This window comes from Epinephelus moara, chromosome 6, assembly GCF_006386435.1.
Source record: "Epinephelus moara isolate mb chromosome 6, YSFRI_EMoa_1.0, whole genome shotgun sequence".
NCBI classification, from domain to species: domain Eukaryota; kingdom Metazoa; phylum Chordata; class Actinopteri; order Perciformes; family Serranidae; genus Epinephelus; species Epinephelus moara.
In genome coordinates, this window is record NC_065511.1 from 15,753,798 (window position 1) to 15,773,993 (window position 20,196).

Genomic DNA, 20,196 nt, shown 5'->3' on the forward strand with positions numbered 1-20,196 from the left:
TCAGCTCCCCCTTTACATTGCTCTGCTCCAATCTCCAGAGGCCGCAATTGACTAAAACCAGCAAAGTCTTTTCATTTGCGACCAGTTATCACCAGAACCCTTAAACCTGCTGACTGAGGCACTGGTGACAATTGATCTGGAACAATGATTGATGAGGGACAAGGTATCATTATTTGCTCTGAAATACTTTAAATGCAAGTCCTAAATCCACCGTTCATTTTAAGATACATATTTCACATTTTTGTGGCTGTTTTTCTTTTGATATGTCATTATAGCATTATAACAATACAAACAACATCACATTTGGACTCAGCAGGGAAAAAGTTCAAGTGCAACAGTTTACCACAACTCACTGATACCCATGCTTGTCTGTTATGACAATGTGCCTCAAGCTTTTATGGAACTAACTCCCTCTAGAGGTAATAAGATGAGATGCTGCTGCTTCCTTGGCTGATTTGGGATTTTCTCCCTCCGCAGCAAACCATTGCAAACATGTGTGAAATTAAAAGGGAAAAATAGTGCATGAGGATGGTAAGTAATTACACCAACTTGTACTTATATCGTCATCTACAGAATCCTATAAGCTACCCGGTGCACGAAACAATGCATTTTGCTGGTCAGTCTCAAATGTCATAATTGAAAATAAATATAGGTATTTCTAGAAACATTTACAAATGTGAAAACAATCCATATTTCAATGAGGCTGGTGTAAAATTGGTTTGCGGTGATTTCACATTGACAAAACGGATCATTAATATTCTCAGTCAGAATAAGAACCAACTTTAAAAACTGATCTGTCACCTCTCTCTTTGAACAAAAATTACTAACATTTGTAAGGAAAGAAGTCAAACATCTAAAGGCACAAAATCTTATTTAACATCTGCTCTCATAATGGAGCTCTTTTATCATTCAGCACTGATGTAATCTAGCTGCTGAGACTGTGTCCAGAATGTGTTTAACCACATTTAAAAATCGTTTTTCAAAGGCTCTGTGATTATACCGAAATCCATTTTCAAAAAACGTCCAAAATAACACTGTTGTCATTTTTAGAGGATTAAGATGAAGATAAAGATGAGTTTTGATGCAGGTGAGTCAATTTATTTCAGTCACATTTAGTTCATGTTAAAAGATGCGCAGTAAAAGCATCACTGGAATCACAGACAGGAATCACAGAGAAGCTACAGTCCACATTTCTAAACCCTCGTTGAAATAACTTAAGTATGCCCTCTTTCTCCCTCTCCCTCCCTCTCTCTCTGACGCGGGGGGGCTTGCCCTCTAAATAAACTTTGGAGCTCATAGGGGGAGAGAAAGAGACAGAGAGACAGCAGAGGGCTGAAGTCATCAGCCGGCCGGCAGGAGGGGAGTGAATGGGTCCTGCACGCAAAGCAGAAAAGCGCTGAAACTGCGGAGATTTACTTTGGTACAGTTGCCTGCTGCCGACAGCGAGCGACAGGAGGTGTGTATGCTTTACAGCCAACAAGAGCTACGAAACCTTCAACTTACAGATTTTTCTTTTATAATTAGTGTCGGTCCTGTGGTGGCTTTTTACTTTTTGTGCTTTAGCTGATGCTGAGATGAAGCCGAGACCCTTAGCGCGCCTGGCACATTAGGGTATCAACTCACACCGGGACGCACGGCGCATCTCCACTGAGACAGACGGGGAGAGGAGGAGAAAGGTCAATTTGGAGTTCTGCACATGGATATGATGTCTCAAACTTTCTGAGAGTCACGCTAAACATAAAAAAAATGTTCTATTCCTCTTTCTGACCTACACTAATGATTGAATTTGCTTTCCTCCTGCGCGCACCGGATGAGAATCGAGCTTTTTGGCGTGTTTGTTTTTTTGTTTTTTGGAAGGGATGTTCTTTATCACAGCACGGATAACGGATCCCTGACTCAGTCTGGCTTTCTTGGCACATATGAAGATCATATCCAGGATGTTACAGTCTAAGCGGCCCAGGCATCATTGGGCCACCGTGCACTACCATCACCACATATCACCACATAGCTGGGGGTCCTGTTGTGTCTAGGAATTACCTACCCTCCACACTCTGCCTCCGTCTGGGGAGAAGAAAACGGAATCTTATCCAATAAGTGACTTGGTGAACATTGACATTGGCTTTACGAGTCTCATCTCTGGGCTACTATGCAATTACAACTGATCTCCTTTGTTTGGATCATCTTGCACTGCATGGATTACACTGGTTGTCAGCAGCACAGCAGCTCCAGGCACCGGCAACATAAACGTGAGTAGATTAAAGTGCGATGCTGCTCAGTGTTTGTGTGTACACACTAAGTATATTCTTTTTTTTGTTTCTCTTTTTTAATTTAGCATTTATTGGCTTTAACAAAACTGCAAATCCAGTCTATTCTAAATATTCTTAATTAATGGCAGGCACAGTGTTATTTGCTCAGTGTGGTAAATTGCTTAATTTGTACCAGTGGGTCATTAAACAATCCCACACAGGCGCACAACTGGGAACACTGGACAAGATGTGAGTATTTGTAGATGTACTTTTAATATTGCAGCTGATCTTTGATCTTTTTTCTTTTCTAACTAAAAACTATAAGATCAAAACTAATTTTCGCCAGCTGGCAGGAGTGATCGTGCTGATTTCCCAGATTATTACTGATTAATAAAGCAATTCAAGATAATTGGGATATTAAAACTAATTTACACACTCACAACTCGAAATTCCTGCATTGCGCATCCAGCTTATTAAATTGCTGTCATAAAATTGTTTTTTCTTCGATTGATTGGTGAAATTCCAGCGCATGCTCCAGTCTATGAACTCATTGACTGCGTGGTCCATCCATCATAACTTTAGTAGCTTCACCATTTTTAGTCCACTTTTACAGTGTTTCATTTTAATCTTTATTTGATGAATAAATTGTTCTGCCTGTCACCTGAAGCCTGCAGCCGCTCCTCTTTGCGCACAGTCTCCTGGTTCCCGTCGCTCTCTAGCGGTCAGAGCAGCAGACTTCAGGCACGGAGTGTGCTGCCTGGGTGCCAGGCCTGAGCACTGCTCACATGGGTATTCACAGCTTTAGCTCCCATATTTAGTCAAGGAATCTCCATATGTTATAATGCCGCATTTTGGGATTCCTGAGGGAAGATCACATAGTGTAGGATTCACATTTATGCCAGTCAGAAAAATAAACGCAGTATAACGATTTGAAATCATGTCCCATCTTGTTCTTATTACTCTTCAAAGTCTGAGTTAATGCAAATTTGCCAGTAGGGTCCATGGAAACACCAGAGATGTTCCATACTGAAACACTCTCAGGTCTGATGGTACTTCATCTCCCATATATCCCCCCGAGGTCCAACATTATGTCTAATCTCTAGAGCTATGGCCGGCCTTTTTCCATGACACCATGAAATAAGTATCAATAAAGTATATTGTTCTATTCTTCCTACGCACACTTTATCACTGAGGGTCTCCAGATGTGCTCTGTGACTAATTCTGTTAGAGAAGCGCAGTGACAACTGGAATATTCCGTGTATCACTTGCCAGCGTGGCTGAAAACTGTGTGTGATCTACAATAATAGACCCTAGAAGTGATGTTTTTATCCCTGCCACCTGGGGCTGAGACTTCTCTGTGCATCTCTTTACATTGAATCACAGAGCTCAGAGCTGCAGTCCGGACTGTGAGGACTGTTTTGTTGTTTCTTCCCTCATGACCACCAAAGTGGAAATTTAAAAAAAAAAAACAAAAGCAGCATCTGGGGTTAACTGTGTGTTTACTGTGTAGTTTTAAAGGGGTCCTGGGGTTACCTTTGCTCTTGGCAGCTCTGTTCAATGTAGTTTAGTTCGAACCTCAAGAACAAAGTGTGGATACTTTTGCTGTTCAGCAGGGGAAACAGCTTTTATAGATCTGATTTAAACTCCAGCAAACTCACATATAATGACATCAGGTACCAGTTTTAATGATAAAATGCAATGAACATGTGCCACTGTGTTAATAGTTTGATTACTCTGTCTTAAATTTGTGTTTGTGTTGCACTAATGTAGTATACATAGATGCCGCAGTGTCTGTTTCTACCCTACGCTGCGTTAGGACACACACATTCTCCCTTTTAAATGTTTATTTCCCCCTAAACAGTATTAAAGAGCCTCTCAGCACAGTGTGAGAGAGGGGGAGCAGGAGGGTCTACTGAAAGCACTCTGCTTTCTCGAATTATGCCCTGAGTCTGAAAACAGTGTTGATAATGTTCTCTTTGTGAAATATGAATTTTTGAAAATAGTTTCAATTTGTTTTTGATGAAAAAGAGATGCCAAAATTGTGTGAAAATGGACTTAAAATATAAAACATTTAATAATACAGCATACTCATACAGTAGCACCAACGCATTAATTCGTTTCTACCTAAGATGAAGGTTTCATTCACGTTCTACAGTAAGGAGTAAATCTCTGCCTCTCCAGACTGACTATGTACCCATTAATTGACAAGTGCTTCTAAGAATCCAAACTTCCTCCAAGGATGCAGATATCTAACACTTCCAGAGATATCAAGGAGGATGGAGGGATTTGCGGGTGAGGGGGTGAATGAGTACAGACTTCAGAGGGACAGAAGGGGGTAAGAGTGAGTTGGGAGTCAATGACCAATGAGTCAACTGGCCAAAATTACCACGCAGAGACTGAACCCAAGCTCTGAGCTTCCTGTCCGTGATGATGCATCCAAAAATAAAGGCATGTGGGTGCCTGGGTGCTAACAGTGGAAATTATATATATTATATAATCAGATCAGCTCAAGATGAAGATGGGGTGATTTAGGTCTTGATTTAAAGCTAAACATATTGTTACAAAGTCGGGGAAATCAAGTGTGACACATGATGGAATCCTATAAAGAGGTACAAATAAAAAACTTAAGGCAAAATGATTTTTTTTATGTTACTTCTATTTTGTTGCGCATTTCTATTTTCTCCCCGAACCATCTGTTTGTGTGTGTGCAGGCATTTGAATGTGTTTATTCATATGTGACTTTGTTGGTATGTTATGCAAGTCCAACTGAGGTTTTGTCGGTGCAAGTGCGAGGGCAAGGCCAAATTCTTGTGTCTTAAGACTTCTGTGAATCAGGGCAGCTTGGCAGGAACACATGTGGGCAAATGGACAGCCGTTGTAAAGATTGTCGAGATATTTCAAACAAAGTATCTATGATCTATGGTAAACTGGCAGCTAAACCCCCCGAACTTAGAGGAGAAGGAAGAGGGGCCAGCTTCAAGCAGGGGCATGAGATGCCAAGGCTGGAGAGGAAAACCAATTCCTTGGAAGCTTACAGGGGTTGCTTTTGATTTGCTTACCATGTGTGACTACTGCAACATTTTCCAAACAATGCCTTTGGGAATGGAGTACCAATGCAGCATGGGTGCACAAGTATGTAAAATATGGAACTTCTCTCATGTCTATTGCCTACATATTGACTCTATGTCACAGGTGTTGCTCCTATATATAAGTAGACTATAACGTGCTTGTCCCTGGGTTGACCTTCTTGTTCTCTTAAGCCCATGTACCACTTTCTGGATTTAACAGTTGTATTTCTAACAGAGGAGTGAGTTAAACTCATTTCCTCATGAGAATGGTTATACTGAAACATCAGGACCAGAGGCTAAAAACATCTTCTCTGAACTCCCCAGCATCATGAAACCTGTCATGTTTATCTGGTGGTTTTCTTTCAGATCATATATATATACATCCCCATCCAACCACCCAAACCCTCTTTGTAACTATTTTTGTCCACTAAGTGCAATCAGATACTGAAAAGGATGATATACAAGCTTTTCCAGGAACATGACCGCAAGACATCACATCAAATTTATTTCGTCTTCTTTAATACAATTAGCTCTTAGCAATAAATTTTTATAATCGTTGGAGTTTTTGATAAATATACTCGCTGTAACTCGGGAGACATTAAAACCGTCTGTGACAAATTGTCAACATACAATTAAAATGATGAAAACCTTCAACCAGAGCTTTCATCCATGGCAGACAAAGTCTGGTGAATCATCCCACAAATTAGTGACGAGAGGGGGATGAAAACCCTACTGTAATATATATCAACATAAACTAAACACTACAGTACTTATGTACATAAACAGGACTGTAAACAAGGTATAAATAGCTGCCGTTGGCACTGTGCTAAAACAGTAGGCGATTAGTCATGTTTGATGAACTTATGCATGTGAAATAATAGCCAGTCATGATACAGTTGACTTCCTGTTTTCACTTTGCCCTCATTCTTGTAAAACATGACAAAATACTTGACTGAAACATTTCAATTAAAAAAAAAAACTTAAGGAGAAGTATATGTGATTTAGTGGCATCTAGCGGTGAGAATTGCAGATTGCAATCAACTGAAATTTCCCCCATGTACCAAGTGTGAACTTTACAATTCCTTGAGTGTTAACTGTTCAGGAGATTTTTCCCACGAGCTGAATTATCCGCAGAGGTCTCTTCTTCTCTCAGACAAATGGAACAGGTGATTAAAGTGCTAAAACACTTAATAAGGCAGTTTAAAAATCAGGTTTTTACCAACACTGTTCGGCTCGTTGTGGAGGGGCTACTGACTATGCTGGCTGACACAAAAAGTAGTAACTAGTACCAGTGTTTGGTTTGTCCATTCTGGCCTATTGTAGAAACACAGCGGTGCAACATGGCATACTCTGTGGCTGAGGACCCTCCTTAAGTATAATATATAAAGGGTTAATGCTAAGGTAAAAAGAAAAAACCACAACAATTTTTTTTTTTTTTTTTTGGTGATTATACACTAAAGAAAACATACGTATTATATTCCATTTCTGCCAATACATCCCTCTAAATCCTACACACTGGACCTTTAAGTTTGTATCACGGAAACATGCAGGATTGGTGCAGTATATAGATACATAAAGTACCCTTTGTTTCATAAAGTATTTAGTCTTTTTTTTTTAACTACCTACCTGGAGTAGTGATAGGTGAGATGTAACATACACTGATATCATACAGCTCTGACTACTACTAGATTTTGGCATTGTAGAGTCATGGATGTAGCATGCACAGTGGTGCCCCAGTCCAGCCTGACCTGACATCTGCACTGAAACTGCACTGTTTGACGTGTATAAATCCAAATTACTTCCACAAATCCAGCCTGATCCTGGTTTATGCAGAGTGCCATAACCAAAAACGATCATTAAACCATTAACAAAAACTGAAATATTCCATTGTACTTTGCACAAATAATATGCATACCATATGGTAACGATCCTCTACAGTTCAGTGTCAATCAAAACTGGTTGTGGACTAAGATGCCCTATTGAAAAAAAAGGAGGAACCTTATTTTGAAAGCCAGTGTTTTCAAGCAGCTGCAGGTACATGGGGTGTTATTCTCTGTCGCTGGGCTATTTTAGGTTGTAAAATAAAAGTTTGAAAGTCTGGATTCAGCAATATGTGTTTAAGAGGCTGGTATGAATGGGATGAAAAGACAGGGTTAAGGTAATGAATTTTATCACCTGGTGTCTTAAGAACCAGACACACCAGACACAAACACAGACTGTTCCATCACCTCACGTCCCCTGTGTCTTGGACATAAGGTTGCACTTGAATGCACCACAAAGACTACAGCAACATCCACCTAGCATATACGGTATGTGCCTGCGTGAAAGGAAATAACTCTCCATACCAGCAGGCGGCAGTAGTCGGTATTCATCATTCAAAAATGGATACTGGAAAACCGCTAGGATGGATTCAAGATGCTAGTTAGCCAGATAGCACATTAACAGCACAACCACATGTTGAAAGAACAGCGGATATTTACTGTGGGCAAGGGAACAGTGACACAAAAAATTATAAACAGTTTCTGCTAAAGAGCTCAGTGCCTACCAAAAAAAACATAGCTCATGTAAGAAGTTTGTCTCAGTCTCTTGCCCTCCTGACTTTAGTTATTTGTTTGCTCACCACACTTCTGTTTCTCTTCTTGTGCACTGAGCTGAACTGCCAATCAGAGTGAGTTCACTCACTGATTCATCATGTTGAACAGGGGACAAGGGCCAAGTAGTTCCAATGGTGCAGGACACCGCAAAAACTAGGGCAACAGATGCTAACTAATAGCTGACTGTTGGCTAGCTGAAAAAAACATGTTTTAGTCTAAATAAATTACAGTCTTACAGAGACGCTAGCAGAAGGTTATTGTGTCCGTCATTGGCAACACCAGAAAGGTGAATTCCTGCTACACACTTTGAAGAGGGAGGCTGATATTACTACTCCTTACAGTGCCCAGCATTTAATCTCTCCAAAATGATGCTCTATTTAGCAAGATATCCATTAAGATAACTTCTACTCTTGTAGTTTAAAACACCCCAAAAGTAATCCTACACCATGTCAAATTTATACTTATACATGCACCTGCTCCTGTCAACAGAGATCTCTGGTGTGAGCTCAGGGTGCCAGCAGGGTGGCTGTCTGACCTGCTCTGACTACAATGGCTGCCTGTCCTGCAAGCCACGCTTCTTCATGCATTTGGAGAGGATTGGGATGAAGCAGATCGGGGTGTGCATGACTTCCTGTCCTCCGGGCTTTTATGGCACACGCTCCCCAGAAAGAAACACCTGCACGAGTAAGCCACGATGAGTATTTGTGAAGCAGAATATTGATGAAATCATTACTGACAATGCATGTTCCTAATTTAACCGACATCTGTAGGTGTGGTATCAGTAGCTAGACGTCACTGTAATTAATTGTCCTCCGAGTGGATGGGCATAAGTATTCAGTGTAATATATGTGCTTCCTTCTTTACAAGCAACAGCTTCAAGACCTGCTTGTGAAATATGGGATCATGTTTACGAACAGTATGTGTTCGTTTAACTGAAAAACTTGATACCTGTTAAGTGTGTTTCCTTTTGGTGACACTAAATTGAACCAAGTGTTGCTTTACTTAAAATCCTCCATGTCCACCATGTAAGACATCAGTCTGACTGCAGTGGCTTATATTCCTGACCGTATTCCCAGTTAGACACAAACACACACACGCACGCACACACACACACACTGACACCCTGTATATTTAACACACAGGACACACACGATAACTTGTACAGTTTAAATAAACGCTGGCGGTGGGTCTGTGTTTCTGTCAGAGTGCAGGTCGGAGTGCGACTCCTGCTTCAACAAGAACTTCTGCACACGCTGCCGAGCAGGATTCTACCTTCACCTGGGCAAATGCCAGGAGAACTGTCCTGAGGGGCTTGTCCGCAGCGACACACAGAGGGAGTGTGTTCCCAGTGAGTGTTTAGAGTTCACAGTATTCAGGGACAGAGATTAAATATAGGGCTTGCCCTTCATTTAGCTCTATTTACATTGTATTTATCCTACATTGACTTTGGAATGAAGCACACATGAAAACTGTTTATGAGTTAAATTTGGCCACTATATATTCAAAGATACACAACTGTGCTTTTGTCTTTGCAGGGTGCCCCGCAGAGTGTGAGTCGTGTGTGAACGGTGAAACATGTACGCGGTGCCGGCCAGGCCTGTACCAGCTCAGCGGGAGGTGCCACCATGTCTGTCCAGACAACTATGAGCCCAATGACAAACTCATGGAGTGCACACCGCAAGGTCTGCCCAGTGTGTGTACGTGTGTGTCTGATAAAAAAATACACAACACCTAAGATGCCTGTCATGTTGGCAGGGGCCCATGCCACGCTTTTGGCCCTTGATGAAGAATGGCCGAACACTTTCTCATCCTCACTTCATTTTCTCAATTTTCCCTCCAACAGTGCACTGCGAGGTGGGTGAGTGGAGCGAGTGGAGCCCCTGCTCCAGGTCCGGTAGAACCTGTGGGTTCAAGCGGGGGCAGGAGACCCGCACACGGCAGGTCCTCCAGTACCCATCACCCTTTGGCAATCCCTGCCCTGAGATCTCAGAAATCAAAGAGTGCCTGGTCAAGAGGAGGAAATGTCCAGGTAAAGAAAACTATTTTTAAGTCACAGATTTTTTTTTTATGGTCACATTCTAGACATCGTCTGTTGTAGATGCTGTTGACCCGTCACACTCACTGCCAACATTGTATTTGTTACACATGGCACGATTTCTGTGAATTCCAGACCTTGCTTCTTCAGCTTGTACAATCAGAGCTAGTCGGTCTTCCGCTCAGGACTACGACTGTTTACTCAGAGGACTGCCATTGTGGTTAGAGTGAGGACAGTGGGGGGAACACACATGTGTGATGTTGCAATGGGTATGTTGTGTGTTCTCCCGCGAGACCTCTTTGGATTTTTAAACAGTAAAACCGCTTTCCCTGCTCCTAGTAAACAGGGAATAGCGTGATCATTTCTAATGAAGAGAGTGAAAACTGCTTTCAGACGGGCTCGTCTCTTTAGAAATCTCAATGCCGTGGCGCATTTATGACCACTTTGTGTAATGTGTGTGCTACATGTGTGTGGTTACTAAGCTGGTTGGCGGCTACGGCTGGTTGTTTTTTAGCCTGGGCTCTGTAGTGTTAAATGACAGATCGCAGACAGGCTAGGAGGCTGAGATCCAGCCCCCTGGGGCCTCACACTTACAGAACAAACAGAGTGTGTGTGTGTGTGTGTGTGTGTGTGTGTGTGTGTGTGTGTGTTTGTGATGCAGCAAAAAAGCAGTTGACACTGGAGCAGAAACAGCCAGCTCAACATCAACATCCTCCCCCTGGGAGGCACGCGGCGACCAGGGGATCAGTATTGGTTTATCCCCACAGCTGCCAGCCAATACACACACACACACACACACACACACACACACACACACACACACACGCACAAGCACAAGCACAAGCACACACGCAAACCAGCACATGCACACAAATATCCAGATACAGATACACCCTCTCTTTCAGACAAATGCACAAATTTGCACTTGCACACTTGCTTGTGCACACCAAACACACGCACATGCACACATACCATCTTTGTCCTACTAAAATAACTACACAGCCATTGCTCTTGGTGGTAATTTGTGAAGAGAGTCAACTGGGTCGACGTGATTTGTAAGTCAGACTGTGAAATGTGCCCTCTGTCACCCCAGCTATCCCTCTCTCTCTCACTTTCTATCTGTATCTCTCTACTGATCCATTCCCCCATCCTCGTCCGCTCCACACACGCACACACACACACACTCCCTACCACACCAAAGAAAACACAGACCCCCATATAAGCTCCCTGTTGGCGCTCCCAGTCAGTCGGGTCGGGGCCGAGACTTTAGTGTGGAGTCAACGGCTCTGTTGATCTAGCCTGAGGCTGGTGAAAGGAGGGCGTACAGAGAGAAGGGAGGTGAATTGAAGAAAGAAAGAAAGAAAGAAAGAAAGAAAGAAAGAAAGAAAGAAAGAAAGGGAAAGCAACAGAAAGCTGTGTGTACACGCACTCACACACTACAGTTTACCGACATTGCCCCTGCTTGTGATTACCCAGTTGCCCTCCCTCCAAGAGCATCCGCAGTGAATGAGAGCTAATTATCTGCTTCGGCGCGTCATCTCCTCTATGTTTACGTTCTGCACACGCTAGGGGGTCAGTGGTCCGACCTCAGAGAGCCCCCGGTAATCCTCCAGCAGCCCTCAGACACTGATACATCCTCCTCCTCCTTTTCCTTTCCTCCTCTTTTGCACTTTCTCCTTTTGCCTCCTCCTCCTCCCTCTCTGTCCTGCCTTTCCTCTTCTCATCACTACATCATTTTACTCCTCCACATGAGTCCACTAAGTATTTACTCATTTCATCTGTTTGCTCTTAACTCAGTAGGTCATCTTTTCTTAAAGGAAGTTTACTTTGACATTTTGCAGAATAGCTGCATTCTTGCCAACAAGATGATAAGATCAATACCACCCTCATGTGTGTATATTGAATATGAAGCTTGTGCCAGCAGGTGATTAGCTTAGCTTAGCATAAAGACTTGAAGAGGGGCAAATAGCTAGCCTGCCTCTACAAAATTTGAAAAATCTACCTAACCAGCAGCTTAAAAACTCACTAACTAACATCTATCTTTTGTTTAGTCCATATACAAACAAAAAAATGTCAAGTTGTTCTTTTCTCTGCTTCAAGCTAAAACTTTTTTAGGTGCTGGTAGGTGAACTTTCTCAAGGGATTACTTCACCCGTGTAATGTTGAATAAGTGAAGAAAACATTGCTTTTCTCACATGCCTCAAAGAATCAAAAAACTGAGGAAATTCTGAAATTGAAATTAAGAATGTCAGTGTTAAACAACAGCAAAACTAATCTCCCACACAACTCATGCAGTGCAATCTGAATCTCATTTATGCAGTCGTACGCTCAGTACTTTCCTAACACATGCATTTTTGCTAAAACATTACTATTTGAAACATTTCCGCATACACGTAGCAGCTGGGCAAGTGCGTGCGTTTGAACACTTGTGCATTTCATTGAACAGAGTTCAAACACACGCACTTTGCCAACCACGCTACTCAACCATGCATGACACTATTCATGCGAAAGAGTTTTAAATATTAATGTTTCAGCAAAAATGCATGTGATTTGGAAGTACTCAGCGTATGACTGGATAAATGAGAGTTGGATTACACTGCGCGAGTAGTGTGAGAGTTTGTAAACAGATGTTTTGCTATTATTCAGCACGCTCCCCCTATACTTCAGTTCATCAAAAGTTTGAGGGTTGCAGTTTCATATTTAATGCACAGATGTGAGATTGGTGTAAAACGTGTCATATACTCGTGACAGGAAAGCACATTTCCCAACTGTTCCTGTGTCCTCTTAAGACTCTAGTATCACCGCCTCCAGTTCTACAGAAGCATTGCAAAATCTGCTGATTAAAACAATGTTTTAAATTACAGATATCACGTCAGAAAAGTTGTAAAACTTTAGGAAATATGCTGATATATTCAGGCTTAGAGAAACTTGGCTCTGTTCCTCAGTTATCCATGGCTAGAGATTGTGAATGTTTACACACACATCCTCATCCGGGCTGCCGTCTCTCTCAAGTTAATGCTGGCTAATTTGTCCTTGCTGTTCACCTCTCTATCTCTGTAGCCGGATAGACCGCGTGCCCTCTGCAAACCTTAGCACCCTTTAACTCCCACACACACGCACATACACACACACACACACACACACACACACACTCACTTAGGCCTATTACGCACTGAGAAACATACAGTTAAGCAAGCTATTATCAACCAGTCAGTGAGGACGGGGGGACTGATACACACACACACACACACACACACACACACACACACACACACTGGCACACCCAGAACCCCCCTCATGACATCCTGGCGGCCATGCGGCAGGCATTCCACTTGTGGGACAGCCCATAGCCTTTAATCCCAGCCTGGCTCCCGCCAAAAGCTCCCCGGACGACAGAACGCCTGCCACGGAGGATGTGCCATCATAAAACACACAGTGCTCCTCCAACCGCACACACACGTGCACACACACACACACATACCTCCCCTTACCCTCAGTGCCCCTCCGCTCTCTCTCATTTGATCTCTTTCTGTTTCCTTCTCTCACCTTGTTCTTTACTTTTTCTTTAGTTGTTCCTTATCCCATCGCTCTCTTTCTCTCTTTTTCACCGGTGTGCTCACTCACTCATTGTGCCAGCGCACACACACACATATACACACAGTGTGCAGTGTCCCACCCAGTAAAGCCCCTCTCTGTGCTCTCAGTACAGTTTACTGTCTCCTATCCTTTGTTAATGCCCTGCAACAGATTTCTAGAAGTCACATTACAGCCATGGACAATTCAGCAGATCCACACTAGTGGCTGTGTTTACACAGTGCAGGCACGGCTTTTAGGGAAAACACACAGGACTAAAACAACAACACATTTCTTAATATTTTCTTTCTTGCTAACTAGAAATGATAGCAAATGTTCTTCACTGACGGCACTGATGGCAAATACTTGTCATCTGTGGACTGAATGTGGCATCGATTATATGTGGAACGTAAGAGAAGTTATAGTCTTTGATTGGATCCAGATTTACTATAATTCGAAATGAGTGTCAATATTTTTACTGTGTTGATCACAATAAATACATGCTGAAGAGTGACCACAGAGATTTACAAGTGCTCTCTTACATTACACCATTATCTGTGTTGTGTATTTGTAATCACTTTTATGAGCTATTGCTAAAAAACAAAATAGACAGTGCTAAAGAGCTTGGTGTTGAATTAATGTGTCAGTAGTGTCACAGTTGTGACAGTTAAAGCATCTGAAACAACACGAAAGGAAGTCTGACATTTCGGCAAATATGTTTGTTTGTGATCTTGGCAAGAATTAGATGGAAAGATTTATTCCACGATCACATCTGTCTATGAAGTACTGGGCCAAAGCCACAAGACTGTTAGCTTAGCTTAGCTTAGCTTAGCATAAAAATGAGAAACAGGTGGAATGAGTTAGCCTGGCTCTTTCTAGTGTTTGAAAATCTGCCTACTAGGATTTCTAAAGCTCACTCATTAAACATTGTATGTCTATTGCTTAATCTAAACACAAACAAAAACATAAAATCCACATTTTGTGGATTTACGGGGAGTTACTCGCTGTAGCTATTTCCAGGCAACCAATGGAGACCATGGATGTATAAAGAGAACAGGATACAGTGTTGGAGGCAGGGCTCCGTCCATTCCTATGGATGTTGTTCAGTGGCACATGAAACTAAAAAAAAAAGCACTATTTACGCAGTTTGAATTTACTCAGATCTTCCACATCGTGGGGTCCATGGAGCAAGTGCACAAGAGACTTCTGGTTTAGCCCTCCACTATCTTGAATGGGGATAATAATTATTTAATCATGCGGCTCCTCTAGACTTTTGAAATGTTATCGGACTGAATGGATCAAATCCTGAACGGGAAATGAGTCATTTTGTGGGGGTTTCGGCACTCAAAAAATGTGTCCACTGTTTTACAGATGTCCCTTTCACATTGTAAGTTTATGGAAAAAGTGCTTTTTGGCCCTCATGGTGTCATGTGATGGAAGAGATGTTCTAATTTCATAATCAGCCACTATATAAAATTGGCTTAAAAGCTCAGCGCTGTTCCTGGGGGCTTGGTAGAGACATTTGAAGTCACTGTATCCGGCTGCTGAGTTCAGAGAAATACTTACAGGCTATTTAATTGTGTGTTGGTAGGTGGACTGTTTAACTTTAAATAGAACAATGCTGTCAGTTTCCCCTTGCTTTCAGTCTTTATGCACAGCTAAGCCAATCCCCTCTTGGGTCCAGGTCAATACTAAACAGGCAGACAGGAGAGTGTTAGCAATTTTCTCATTTAACTTTTGTCTAGAAAGCAATTAAATGTCTGCCCCAAAATGTCAGACTATTTTTCCAAGGGACGTTGCATTGTTTCCCTTCTACTGCATTAAGAATGGTTTAATTGTACCAATACGAAGCCTATGCAACATCCATTAAAAAGTCCAAACACAATAATTTCACTTGGTAAGCATTGTTCACATATCTTGTTTGGTACAACTTTTCTGTGACTTTTGAAGTAACACAGTATGAACCCATTGGCTATGGTCTGCCAGCCTCTGGGGGCAAGGGCTGATTCAGGTAGCCAGCGAATATCTAAGCCAAGACTTCCTCTTCCATGCGCCGGTCATTTTGGCTAACCTCTATAAATGAATTAAAAAACCAACATAAAGCTAAACGTCAGACGATAGTCAATGGGTTCTGCATTTCAGCCAATTTGTTCCATCTTTCCACACGGACTGCTTAACTGCCGTTCAAACATAATTAGTCAATACTACTCGGACTACAAACGGGCAACAAACAGACTATAAATGGAAAATAGAACACCAAAATCTTTTCTCATTGCCAAAATATTCTGCGTACATGTTCACAATCTGTTTATAAAGATTATACCTACAATTAACTAAAATCAAACACTGGGTACAGACTGTACAATGACCTAAATATGAACAAAAAAATCCAGTATCTGCCGTATTTTTAAGTTTAAGTACCAAAAATGTATTAAGCATATTTTTGTGAAGTGCGTTTCACATCCAGCATATTATAACTTTTGCATTTAAATAAAGCTATGTCGCCACATGTAACGGTTCTACTTAAAAAGATGGAAGACTTTTGTGTGTTGTTCCCAAAACTAGTTCTCACTCACTGCCAGTCAGACATTATTCATTAAAACCTGGCTTTGGAAAATGTGCTAAATGTCTGCTGAAAATGTTCCAAAACCTCCAAAGGTGTCATTTGGGGACCATTACAGACATGTCATTACACAGTTTACAACAAGCCCATCAGAAACTGTTCCAACTAACCAAACGCAGGTCAGTTTGATAAACACTCTCCTAATCATCTCAACACTGGCATGGATTAGGTTTCTCCTCTGGCTCGACAAAAGCACGGGGGCTACAGTATGACTAATCCACTGAACTTGTAAATAGTTGTAAATGGTGTCAGGACAGAGAAAACAATGAGAGTGAAGGGGACTTCCTGTGTTTATAGAGGACGGGGGGCAGACCCCGAATGAGTCAGTGCACCAGATTACTCCATCTGTCCATCCATCCATCCATCCATCCATCCATCCATGCACCCACCTATCTTCATGATCTTTTCTTTTTTACTCACTTCTCACTGTCTTGCGATTGAACTATGTGAACATCTCTGTGCATATGTTCACACATGCAAAAGTCCGTCTCCTGTCCTGTTCTTTCAGTATTTCTATAAAAAGATTAAACACAGTAGACAGGTAGAGCTCGGCATCGCTATCCCAGGATGTGTGGTTCAGACATGGCCAATGTTCCAACCAGAGCCCTGGCTTGATTAATGAACAGACAGAGAGGCAGAGGATGCATGTAGGGGGCCGAACATGGAGCGGACAGAAGAGAGACAGAGAGATCTCTTTCTCTCTCTCCCTTTATCTCTCTTTCTCTCTCTCCCTGTGTCTGTGCCTACTGCCTACTTCAGCAGTTTCACAATCCCCGACTGGCCAGCCAACCAGCCAGGCAGGGCCGTGCTGCTCCGTTCCACTCACACATGAACAGCAGCAGTACAACAACAGGAAAGGGCCTCCATTGCTTTCACTTGCAGGTCCTGTCTCCAACCTCCCTGGGGGTGGATCTTGTTATTATCATTAATAACTGTAGCTCGAGCAGAGATAAACCTTCAGCATTCCATAACTCTTGGTTTTGTTTATGAGATGGTGTTGCAAGAGCAGATAAATTGAGGGTTTATTTAAAGGTTTTCTATTTTGGACAAAGGTCTGCTCATCACAGGGAGAGGGCTGCTATCTGTGGTTAAAGACTGGCATCTAGTGGGGAATATAGAGCATTGCAATAACCAGTGTTGTACTCAATAGGAGAACTGCACCCTGTAATGTGTTTGTAGTGTGTTCACTCTCACTCAAGAAGTCTTGCCATCTTTACTTAAAGGGATTTTTTAAATATAGTGGTTTTCATTTCTTACAGGCTGATGCATGGACTAATTAAAGGTGCAGCCATTCTGAAGATAGATTGCTGATATTTGAACTCAGCGCCCAAACAAATACACCTCTCCCATTGTTGCTTTCGTCAGCCTCTCTCTTGCTCCCACTGCCTTTCTCCTTATACATCTGTGACCTTTGCCTTGTGCTGTGCACAAGTACAAATGCCTGCTGTGAATGAACACTAGGACTTTTTTTAGCGCACACACAGAACAGACAGCTTGCAGACTGTGAGGAGATATCCACTTTTCTTGTATGTGCATGTGTTTTGATGCTGTAGTTGCACTGAAGTCACTACAGTGGACCCTTGTGCGTATTGTCATACACTGCCACCCACTGGCCAGGTGTTGTCAGTGCAACACAAATCTCTCAAAACCAAGATGGCCGACAGAATGCAACTGTGCCCTCAAGAATATCTTTTCCATAATAGGAGACTCTGGTTGGTAAATAAAGTCTGGAAAAATTAAGTAACATCTCGGAGTAATACAGTTGTTAAATTTTCCAAATACTGATATATATTGTGAGGAAATTGTAATCAATCATCTGTCCACGAAACTGTGCATCATGCATCTCTGGCTATATTTCAACTACAATTAATAGTATTACTGCAACTAAGTTGTTCTTGAAAATATTTTATTTGCAGTGACTTTTCTGGCTGTTAATTGATTTATGGTAGTAGAAGGTATTTTTTTGTAACAGAAACCATATTTTGACAATATTTTTGTTACTTTTGCGGAAAATGTTAATTGGAAAAATGATGTAGTTCAACAGGAGGAGGTGGGAGGGGGGCTGAGGAGTGAAGAGGAATGAGTTGAATGGGGGGGGTACAGAAGGGATGAGTAGAAAGAGAGAGGGGAGAAGCTTAGGAGTCAGCAGCAAAGTTCAGCCCTTTTCCATGGCATTGAGCAGTATTACAATTTATTTGAAAAATGTGAACAGACTAGTTTCACAGCATTTAATGCATGCTATCCACCTGAGTGGACACATGAAAAACTCCTTGAAAAATGCACATTTAAAAAATGAATTTCATTTTTTTTTTTTATCATACCTAAAGAGGAATAAAAACACTTAAGAAAAACAATATTGACTGAGGGCTGAAAGGGATACATGGCAAATGCATTCCAATTGGTACTATTTGACATGTATACCTGCATTTTAAGTATTTTGTATGGCTGATTGTTTTCATTATATGCTACAAATATTCTCACTGAAATATAAAGACAAGCAGTTTAAAAAGATCATGACAATTAGGCAAAGTAAAAGAAAATCTTATCTGAACACTACCTCCTGAAACTGATGGAGAGAAGATAGAGAGCTCCCCCCTCTACCCTGCTTTACTAAACTTTATTTCATGTTTTTATTATTCCAGGAGGACGGAGGAAGACCGAGCGAAGAGAGCAGAGAAATCGCAACAACCGTAAAGATAAGGAGAACCAAGAGGGGCGACGGGAGAGGAAGAGAGAAAGGGAGCGGGAGAGGGACACAGGTGAACGTGAAGACTCTGATAACAGGAACAAAACGGAGCACAGGCATCGCAGAGGCCATGACACAGACCCAGTCTCCCCTCAAGATGGCCTTGTACAGTAGTGCTCTGGACAGGCAAAGTCTAGAGCCTCCCTGCCCTCCACCTGTTATCATCCTATTCTTCCTCCTCCAAAACCTCCCCATCCTCACCCACTGTTCAACCCCCTCGACCCCTCTCTGCAGGGGTGTTGCTGCTACCTGTATGATTTGAATATAATGTTTATGCACAAGCGGGATGGGGCATATTCAGCCACAAGGCTTGGGCCACTATGGACTTAAAAAGTCTTTTTTTTCTACCCTGTAGCCTCTGCTCCTTCACTTCCACCACTGAGAGAGTGTCTCTGTTGAAAAGTGCAGGAGACACTGCTGAGACTGCTGTTGGGACTGAAGAACAAAGTAAGAGACGTCTGTGACTGTGTGGCAGACAGACGGACAGCGAGACAAAGACAAAGACGTTATACTATGTGCTTGTTGATATGGTTATTTAATGGGGCCCTGCGCGTCTTGGTTTTTGAATGTAGATTTTGCAACATTATGTAGAACAATTGTTTATTATTGTTGTTCCTGTTCTTTAGATCTCTTTACTTTATTTTATTTGGTGCAGAATTTGTAAAGAAAAAATAAAAGTGAGTTTGCTATTGCCATCTTGTGACATCTTCATAATCGCTGCCAGATGTAGGAGAACCTGCATGCTGTGAATCAAAGGAGTGTGGTCGAAAACTGACAACCATTAACATGTGTTCTGTATGTCTTGGACAAAAGCTAGTTTTATCCAGATAAGTGATAAATCTAATCTACCATTGGTTTTTCTTTTTGTGTAAATGGAATATGTGCTCTCAGTAAAGCTCCTTGACTAAACCAAAAGCACCTGTATGTCAAATAAAACTATAATGGGTTTGTAGCTGCGTCTGTTCTCTGTTTTCTCACCCAACTGCTTTATTGTGCAATCCACTTGAACTTGCTTAAACTTTCCAAGAGTCAAATGGAAAGTGAAACTCAATGTGCTGTGTGCATCTATTAAAGCTGGGGTAAGCAGTTCTATTTTGGCATCACTGGGCAAAAAATCCATTAATAAACTTTAAGCAAATTGTAATTCAGGTGTAATGAGAGAAGACTAGACTTCTGCACCTCCTCCTGGCTCTGTCTTTAAAAAGTAATTCTCCTGCAACAGAAGAAATTTGGCCAATTACAGGTCACTTCAGAGAGAGGACTTTCCTACTGGCTGCTCCAGGACAGAAAGGGGAGAGCTGCACTGTCCTA

General features: G+C 41.9%; 1 protein-coding gene across 2 annotated transcripts; it reads left to right on the forward strand.

Annotated features, from left to right (window-relative positions):
- Positions 1–1,315: 1,315 nt before the first annotated feature.
- Positions 1,316–19,837, forward strand: rspo3 (R-spondin 3). Of its 2 annotated transcripts, XM_050047768.1 has the most exons (7): positions 1,316–1,456; positions 1,564–2,246; positions 8,398–8,592; positions 9,113–9,256; positions 9,444–9,605; positions 9,752–9,937; positions 18,782–19,837. In XM_050047768.1, the coding sequence occupies exons 2-7, from the start codon at positions 2,147–2,149 to the stop codon at positions 18,997–18,999; spliced, it is 1,005 nt and encodes a 334-aa protein (XP_049903725.1). In that variant the 5' UTR covers positions 1,316–1,456; positions 1,564–2,146; the 3' UTR covers positions 19,000–19,837. The 2 variants fall into 2 exon arrangements, with proteins under 2 accessions (XP_049903725.1, XP_049903726.1); XM_050047769.1 differs by having other exon boundaries at positions 1,316–2,246; positions 9,444–9,590.
- The last annotated feature ends 359 nt before the right edge of the window (positions 19,838–20,196 follow it).